The 9,940-nt window shown below is 40.4% G+C and overlaps 1 protein-coding gene across 3 annotated transcripts in view; it reads right to left on the minus strand.

Moving 5' to 3' along the window:
- Ube2d1 (ubiquitin conjugating enzyme E2 D1) overlaps positions 1-9,940 on the minus strand; it is a 36,413-nt gene extending 26,473 nt beyond the window's left edge. For 2 of the 3 annotated variants that reach the window (XM_070021074.1, XM_070021072.1), the window contains exon 1: positions 9,689-9,940. In XM_070021074.1, coding sequence (XP_069877175.1) covers positions 9,689-9,712 — 24 coding nt within the window. In that variant the 5' untranslated portion in view covers positions 9,713-9,940. Of the gene's footprint in view, positions 1-8,984; positions 9,003-9,688 lie in introns of those variants that run through there. The other variant, XM_070021073.1, reaches the window with a different exon arrangement.

The following is a 9,940-nucleotide window of genomic DNA, read 5'->3' on the forward strand; positions in this document are numbered from 1 at the left end:
AGAAAAAAGAAAGAACCATGTGGTTAAACTCTACAGGAAAGGAAGACAATGAAGACTCTGTTGATATTGTTGTAGCTGAGAAATATTTATTGTGTCTGAACTACAAAGACTATAAAGAATAGAGCAAAAGTTTGAGGGGGCTGGGATTTAGCTCACTCAAAGAGCCCTTGCCTGGCAGGTGCAAAGCCTGGAGTTAGCTCCATAACGCTCCTAGCTTTTCCTTCCTCCCCCTTGAAAAAGGCTGAGATCAGAATTAGAGATAAATCTAGCTAAAGCATCATGTCTGCAACCACTTTCCCATATCTCTGTTGCAGTCATATGGTTCCATTTTCCAATTGCTATCTTGCCTCTAATTTCAAACAGTTTCCTTTTCAATAGAAGGCTTTACTTTTCAAAATGTTCATCAAAATTATAATCATTATTGAACAGTGCTGAGTTTCAGAAGAGCAAGGATGCACACTTAGCACTAAGAATTTTCTAGTTCAGGAATAGAGATGTATGCTTGTAATCCCAGCTATCCTATCATAGTCTGAGGTAGGCCTAGGCAAAAGCTCAAGACCCCATCTGAGACAGTCATTAGTAGCTCACATCTGTAATTCTAGCTATTCAGGAAGTTGAGATCAGATCATCTGACGCCAGATTGAGAAGGAAAGTCCATGATATTCTTTTTTTTGGGGGTCCGGTCATGGGGCCTGAACTCTGGGCCTGGGTGCTGTCCCTCAGCTCTTCATCTCAAGGCTAGCACTCTACCACTTGAGCCACAGCGCCACTTCCGGCTTTTTTCTTTTTTTGCTTATGTGGTGCTGAGGAATGGAACCCAGGGCCTCAGGCATGCAAGGCAAGCGCTCTACAACTGAGCCACCTTCCCAGCCCCAGTCCATGATATTCTTATCTCCATTTAAACACCAAAAAAACCAATCCTGAAGTGGATGTGTGACTCAAATGGTAGAATACCAGCCATGAGTGAGAAAGCTAAGGCACAGCACCCAGGCCATGAATTCAAGCCCCCAAACTAGCATAAAAACAAACAAAACAATAACCTTCAGTGGCTTCCCCAAGCTCCTGCATTTAGTTTCTTAGTATAGGCCTTTCAGATCCTCAACAGTATGAAGCATTATGGTCTTTATTATATGTCCTTCCCAAATATGCCAAATAATTACTAGTCTTTATTTCTGTACCTTTCTGACTTTCCTAAGTCTTTTTTAACAAAGCTTCTATGCCTATACCTATATCAATTTCCATCTTCTGCACAGATTACCTGATTTCTCTCCTTCAATTTATTTCCTAGGCAAATATGTTACACTCTCCTTCTGGTATTTTCCTAAGTCCCTCTATTTATAGTTATATTTTTTTTCTTTATTATTGGGCATCTTACTTTTCTTAATTCATTTAACATATTTCTTATGTCAGATGGTGTTCTATAAATGCATTAACTTGAATCTCTAAAAATTTATTCTATCTAAGACAGCTCTGTAAGGCAGCTAAGTATGCAGATCAAACAGCCTTTAAAGGACAAAGACACTTGCGAGACAGATGGAAGCTAATTGAAATAGAAAAGCATTTTATGTTACCAGTATATAATAGAAATGCATCTCACTTATATCACAAATAATTGCTTTTCAATCAGCAAGGTTATCATTATACAATTAAGATGTCAATGTTTTTTCGATTCTGACATCTCAAAGTAAATAGAATCTTAAATAGTTTCAAAGCAATGCCAATGTACAGTGTTTCCTTTTGTTCCATTTTGATGTTTGCTGAACAAAACAAACAGCCAATAAGTTATTTCGGTTTATTTTAAATTATAAAGGGGCACAGGGATATAACCTAGCAGTAGAACATTTTGCCTACACTGCACATGACCCTGAGATCAATCCTTTTCATCCCCAAAAGAAAGAGGAGTAATATATACATATATATACACATATAAACACCACACATCCACATCCACAGAGGGGACCACAGAATTTATCATGTTCAACTGATCAAATTTCCTGATAAGAAAAGCAAAGATTATGAGTTTCATGCTAAGGTCACAAACCAAAGGTTTAAACCATCTGCTTTTTGGTCAAGCATTCTCCTCACATCAATTCAACACTTACCTCAAGATTGTGATCACCAAAGCACCTTATTCTCAATTATCCTGCAGCAATGAATTAAAGTCATTTGCACATTTCTAAGCATGCTCAGGATAAACAAAAGACTGAAGACTCAAAGAAGGAAAAAGATTTCTTTTTATCTTTCCCAAGAGCTTTGTATCTCATGAAAGGTTAGAAATGAACACTCCCTCTTATGCTTTGAGGAGAATTGTTTGTGTTCAAAAGACACTCTGAGAGGCAAGAAAAACATGACAGGAAATTACATACAACTTCAAAAAAACACATGATAGAATTTTGACACATAATGAAATAGGCTACATACAGCCTTTTGAATGCTACATTATCAAAACTTACGATGTACTTCCTCGTAACTAAGAAAGATGGTATTTCAGAAAGAAAAAGAAAAACAACAGCAACAACAACAAAAACCCACCTTGCTGTACAAAAAAATATGAACATCTCTAATAGCTACCAAGCTTTTGTTATATCTTCTATCTTGTAGCTCCTGGTGTACTTTGAAGGCTGAGGCAGGAGAAAAATGAGGTTAGGGCCAACCTGAGGTATGGCTGTCTCCAAAATTCAAAATAATCATCATAATCGTATTAGTATAATCCAGTGCCATTCCTTATTATCTTGTTTCATTCTTTATTTTTTGTGGCAGTCCTAGTGCTTGAATTCAGTGCCTGAGTGCTATTATTGAGCTTTCTTGCTTCAAGGTTAGCCCTCTACCACTTGAGCCAAAGTTCCCCTTCCAGCTTTTTGCTGGTTAATTGAAGATAAAAGTTTCACAAACTTTCCTGCTCAGACGGCTGCAAATTAGAATCCTCAGATCTCAGTCTCCTGAGTAGCTAGGATTATAGACACGAGCCACCAGCACCTGGTTACCTAATGGTATCCTTGAATACTGTGGCTGGCCACCTGTCACTATAGAATGCTTCTACCTATAGTTTAAAAAAAAAAAAGAGTATTAACAATATCAAACGGACACATTTCCAAGATTTACACATCAGTATGTGTGTATGCTTCCATTCTCTCTATATTCCATATGCATGCATATATACGCATGACTGGCATATAATTCTCACTGTAAATTATATGTATGTATATGTATGGTATAACTGGTATGTAGTTTTTGGTAATATTAATTTTCCCTAAAGATCTTGTGTGACAATAACTTATAACAATATAAAATAAGACTAAGATTTTATATTACTATTTAAGATATATACATAAGCAAGTCCTGTAGCAATCCAACCATAGTACTTTCAACCTCGACAGCTCCCAGATGGAGGAGGAGCCTCTTGGAGTGAGAAGAAATGAAATTACTATTTGAGGGAGCTTAAGGTACAGAAAGCACCTCCCAGCCCACCTCCTTGGGAGAGGCTTTCTTAAGTCTGAAAGGAGCCTGGGAATCTAAACAGAAGGAGATGAGCCATTCAAGCAGGACCATATGAATAGAAAGCAGTGGGCGAAGCACCCAGGAAGAGGCAAGAAAGGCGGCAGCAGAACATGGCAGCAGGAGGGGCAGCAGCAGACCTTCTGCTTCTAGAAGGCAGGTGGTTTCCTAAGGACAACCCCTGAAGTGATAACCTCTTCTTTCCCCCCATAATTTTTATCAGTGCATATTAGTTGTACCATGGTGGAGTTCGTTGTGTGGTAGCCTCTTCTTGCTGTCTCGTGTGTGAAAGTGAACCTCCACTGATCCATTTCCAGAAATAAATTAAGTGCAGAAAATCCTCAGCTTCTCAAAGGCAATCTAGACCCAAACAGTCCAAAATAGGATCTGTCTTTCCTTCTTGAGGTTTTGAGGTGACGGAAGGCTCTCTCTGATCCTCAGATTGCCAATCTGGGTCATTTTATATTTTCTAGTACCATTTATTCCATCACACAAATGAGAAGAAAGAGATAAGCAACTCAATACCCACTTTAAATTAGGTATCAGTTCTTCCACATAGTCATTTGTCAAGAAAATACTAGGCTTATCATTTTGGTTAACAGCACTACATAGGAATAAGGGCTCATATGTTTTCCGCATGTATTTCAGGGAAGCAAAGAAGAGGATGCTACTCAGCTTCATGGGAGGCAATCCCACATCTCTATGGCTTTCATATTTCTCTGGATTCCTAAAATAGGCATAAACAATCTCATTTTGCTCTACTTATTTCCAGAGAAGGAATCTTAGAACTTTCATAAATAGGTGATCTCATCTTTTTACAGCTTTATTGTATTAAAGGAGGAAAAGTATTTACTGGGCAAAAGAAAGACTGAGCTTCATTACTGAAATTTTAAAGCAGAAAATGAACATGGCAGCTTATTAGAGGTAGAACACTTTTTTTCCTGATTCAAAGCAAGGCATGCATCTGACAAAAAACATAAATACTCTGTTTAACCTTGGGTTTTTTTTTCCTCAAATCTAAGTTTCTTTCTTAGAATAACTAGAGTGTTGGATTTAAGTCTATAATCCAAATAGTTTATCATGCAAGCCACTATAGGAACCAATTAGATCAACATGAAAACAATTACTTCAAATGAAACAATACTTTTTTTTCTTTTAAAGTTCTGGTGTTTGAACTCAAAACTTCATGCTTGCTTGCTAAACCACATGCTCTCCCTCTGAGCCATATCTCAAGCCTGAAATGGCTTTTGACAGAAAATTAATAAATTACAACCAATTGTTCTAAAAGTTCCTCCTTTTAGAGGAGAATTTTTTTTATTTTTTTGTCAGTCATGGGACTTGAACTCTGGGCCTGAGCACTGTTCCTCAGTTCTTCAGTTCAAGGTTAGCACTCTACCACTTGAGCCACAGCGCCACTTCTGGTTTTCTAGTGGTTTATTGGAGATAAGAGTATCATGGATTTTCTGCCCCAGCTGGCTTTGAACCTCGATCCTCAGATCTCAGCCTCCTGAGTAGCTAGGATTACAGGTGTGAGCCACTGGCAGCCAGCTGAAAATTGTATAATGGTACACAAAACGAGCCAAGTCTTATTATTCATTTACAATTTTAAATGATCCAGTATCATTACCTTGCAGTGGAGATGACAATGCATAATCAACACACTGAGCAATTCATCTGAGACAAGGATCAAATATGCCAAATTATAAAAACACGTTTACATGTGTACTGAACACTCTGGCTTGTAAAATCCTTCCACCCATCAACTCACTGGAGTCTACTTGTCCTTCAGTTCAAATACAGTAAACCCAAGACATGTGCCCATGTGGATAAGAGAAACTAAAATGGCCTTGGAGCCAATTATCTGGATTCTTAGTATTGCCACATACTAAATCTGTGATCTTGGGTTAGCTATTTAGTATCTCTTTGCTTCTGTTTCATCATCTCTAAATGGTAGTAATACTGTTTCTATCTCTTGGACCTTACAAAGGACAGAGTAGTTATGAGATACATGCTGGTTGCAGTTACCAGCAGCAACATTGTATAGATAAAAAAAAAAAAAAAAAAAAAAAAAAATTCCACAGAGCCAGAAATAAGAACTGAATGATCTTCCCTGAGTTGACCATCCATCTACAGAGGGCTATGTTAACTATCCTGTTAGGCTGTGCTCCAGTGGCTCACACCTGTAATCCTAGCTACTCAGGAAGCTGAGATCTGAGGATCACGGTTCAAAGCCAGCCCATTCAGGAGAGCCAGTGAGACTCTTATCTCCAATTAACCACCAGAAAACCAGAAGTGGCACTGTGGCTCAAGTGATAGAGCACTTGCCTTGAGCTGAAGAGCTCAGGGACAGTGCCCAGGCCCAGAGTTCAAGACCCACGACCGACCAACCAACCAACCAACCAACCAACCAACCAACTATCCTGTTTATTCTGCTGACATAAGTAACTCAATGTAGAACTCTACCAGGCGAAAGTTATACCGCTCATAACATTTACAAAGTTGTGTCTTAATCTATGATCATATATACATTTTAGATGAAACAGATTTTGGGGAAAAAGCCAAATATTCCACTTTTGAAACTGTAGACAACTTATTTGTTTGTGGTGCTAAGGATCAAATCTAGGACCTTGCATACGCTAGGCAAGTGCTCTACTATTGAAGTAACCTCTTATCCCCGAACGGTTGGATGATAGTAGTAAACACTAAGGAATAGTTATCTATGGTGCTATATTTATGAAATGAAAATATTATATTTCCATTTTCAAAAGACAGACAAAAAATGCACAAGTTAGGTGCACGTAGCTCACGCTTATAATCCTAGCTTCTCAGGAAGCTGAGATCTGAGGATCATGATTCAAAGCCAGCTCAAGTAGGAAAGTCTGTAAAACTCTTATTTCCAGTTAAGCACCAAAAAAGCCAGAGTTGGAGCTGTGGCTTAAGTGACAGGGTGCTATTCTTCAGCAGAAAAGTTCAGGGATAGAGCCTAGGTCCTAAGTTCAAGTCCCAGGACCGGCACAAAAACCGAACAAAAGAAAGGCACAAATCTATCACATAACATGCCAGTATGAGGATTTTGCCTAAAAGGCTTTATTAAGTAAAAAAAAAAAAAAATAGATGGAAAGATATACAACAGTGATAAAGATGACTATATTAGGATTTCTTGTGTTTTTCTAATTTTCAAAGCATTCAGAATTGTGATACAATCTTCCTAATTTAAAAACAAAGTGTATAATAAAGTGTATCAAGGACTGAAAACAGTGTATCAGAGGAGAAGAAGCACTTAGAATTCAATTCTAGAAAAATAACAGATGCCCCATTAGAGACTGCTCTCTTTTTTCAAATGTCAGAGGTTTCTTTTCTTGGATTTAGTTCAGTTTTTCTCTTTAGTGATTTAGGTGACTGCAATAACATCTTTCACTGAGTCTAAAAATAGGGCATGGATGTGTAAATTTATGAGCTGAAATGCAAAATTAGAGTGCTAAATCATTTGGTGTATTCTAGTATGAAAATATATTTTAAGCATTGATATCCACATGCTGTGTGTGTGTGCGTGTGTGTGTGTGTGTGTGTGTGTGTGTGTGTGTAATTCAACATTCTTTATTCTTTTCATGGTAAAGAAATGTGCAATTGTGAACTTCCTTCTCAAATATGCCAAATCACTTCTTCAGAGAATAACTGTGGGCAAAGCGTTTCTCTCTTCCAGGCCTCAGATACCTTTCTTAAATAAAGAGAACATAACAAAATATCGGTACTTCTCAACCTTCTTTTCACTTCAGCCCTTTCAAGGGACTCAACATCACTCCATTTACATAGTGTATATGGTTTGAAAATGATGCAGAGTTGATTCAGTGTACCCAGAAGCAGTTCTGCCAGTACTCTGCTACTGCAGACTTCTCCCAGGATTCAAAAGCTTCAAAGTCTGCCACTTTAGGCAGGGACACTGCAACCCAATGACCTGAACTTATCTGATAGTATCACTTTAATATGCTTAAAAGGGAAGGCCAAAAGTGAGAATGTAACTTTATCCAAGGTAAAAGGCAAGGCTCAAATACGAATCTGAATACTGAAGACATCAAAGTGGATTTTGAGACTGTTCATATGGAAGATGGCATATCTGAACTGAAATTGCCTTCTAATCAAGAAGTAATTAAAAATGGGTGGTGGGGGGGAAGAGGGAGAGAAAGAGCCAGCCAGACAGCCAGACAGAAAAAGCAGAGACTCAACCTGTTAGAAGGAATGGAGTGTGTGATTAATATAACTTTTGTAAGTTAACTTGCCTGATAACACAGGAAAGAAATCAGACTGACATACAGGGGTGCTACATGATCCCCAATTTCTTCCAAAGATCAATTTGTCACAGGTTTGACATCTATTCTACATAGATGATATTTTTGTCCTGGGCAAATCTGTTATAATAACCAAGAACTACAAAAAAAAAAAGGATGTGGATATAGGCTAAATTATAGGCTTAGCATAGTGATAGACAAGAACTTCCGAGCACAGTATTTACAAATGGTGTTCATATTTCTTTGAAATGCCCATTTACTGTGGGTGAATTCCACAGTAACTAAAAGCAATATATGTATACAAAGTCATGTGGAAACTTCTCAAAACCAGGAAAGAAGGAAACAGCATTTTTAAAAACTTCCTTGGAAAATGTGTGTTGTCTATTGCAAATGTGAACCAACATTACATCATCGTTAATAACTATGCAAGGTATGGTAAGGATGCTGACTGGGGCTTCTAAACGAGGACGTAAATTATATGAGAAATGTGTAATTATATTATCTTCAAAAGAAAATTACTATTACTAAATTAATGTTGATTGTTTGTGGTACATTTTATAGTGAGGTGACCCTTAAAGAATATAAAGAGAAATAATGATGCACAGTTTTAGTATTTGCACCAAAAAGGAACAGAAATTTAACTGAGAGTGTGAAGTTGTTTTTCTCTGTACCAAACGATGACACCAGTGGTGAGTCTGAATGCCATGTACATAGGTTGACAACTACTCCAACCTCAACCAATGTTGTACTGACTCGAAGTTGACTAAGTCGATTTAAAAAAAAAATCGGTAAGCCTTGATTAGTTCTGTAACCAAGGACAAAACCCACTGACCATTGTTGGCTTAACTTGCTAGGAGCCTCCCAAACATTTCAACGTTCCAGCCTGGGCTAGAACTGTAAAACCTGAAACGTGGGTCAAGAACCCAAAAGGACATAAAAGCGAAGGAATAAAAAGAAATGCACAAATCCCAGCTTTGCCAGATGGTCACATCTGAAATGGTTGTCCTAACAATACCAAGAGAAGACCTTCTTTATACAATGCTGGGATGAATAATATTTGTACGATGAATATTTCTTTTCCTCATTCTATACCCGTGTGTCAAAAGCATCCAAAACAACTTAATTTGTGGCCATTTCTGTTGTGGTTGGAACTTTACATACAAGTTTATCATGAGGAAAATAAACCTGCTTGGCTTGACTCACCATGAATCACAGCCAAGAGGTCATCTTGTTGTGGTGTATCAGCAACTAGGTTTTCACTACAGCTGTGTGACCTGAAGTGGCAGAGCAGAGAGGCACCAAAATAGAAGGAGCAGGCGCCTTCTCAGCCCCAAATGGGCTTGCTTTTCCAGCCTATTCCGGCACTGGAGCAAGCGCCAACCGCAGAGGCCCACCACACCTTCCTTGCCCTCCCAGGAAGCCCAGGGAAACAAGAATACATTAAAAAAAAAAAATCATCATCACCATCCAGGCTTGAGGAAGAGCGTGGATGGAGAAATCACAGCGAAATGACAGGGAACAAAACTAACCCACGTTAGAGCCAAGCCCCAGCTGTGAGCCCGAAGCACAGATTTCGGGAAGGGGCTGCACACACCGAAGACGATCTCCACCCAGGGACTCAGTGCGCAGCCCCTTCCGCGATCGCGCAGCGAGTCCCCAGCTTCCAAGCACCCCCGGGCCACCGGAGACCCGACCCCGGACCCGCCTCACCTGTCCCGTGCCCACAGTGCGGGCAGCCTCCCTCTGAAGCCCCACTGGCCTCCGCCCCGGCCCATCTTCCCATTCCCTGCCCTCCTCCTCCCGCACATCCAAGGGGAGGGGGGTGGGAAGGATCCGACGTCCAAGTCAGCCATGGACCGGGGACCGATGCCCGCCCCGACGCCCCAGGCCGGGGCCCCGGCACTCACTTTCTGAATCCGCTTCAGCGCCATCGGTCAGGGAGGGCGGCGGGGACGCGGGCCGGCGGGGGAGCGGCTGAGGGGCTGGGGGGCGTGGATCGTCGCGGGCCGGGTCCTCGGGCTGCTCGGCTGGATCTGCCGGGTGGGGTCCCCCGCCCCGGCTCGCCGCTCGCTGGCTCGCTCCGGGCGCCGGTGCCTGCTCCGTGTGCGCCCGAGCGCGAGTGTGCGCGAGTCAGTGTGCGGGCGGGGACGCCGGCGAGA

Source organism: Dipodomys merriami, unplaced genomic scaffold (assembly GCF_024711535.1).
Source record: "Dipodomys merriami isolate MVZ:Mamm:240054 unplaced genomic scaffold, mDipMer1.0.p SCAF_14, whole genome shotgun sequence".
Taxonomy (NCBI): domain Eukaryota; kingdom Metazoa; phylum Chordata; class Mammalia; order Rodentia; family Heteromyidae; genus Dipodomys; species Dipodomys merriami.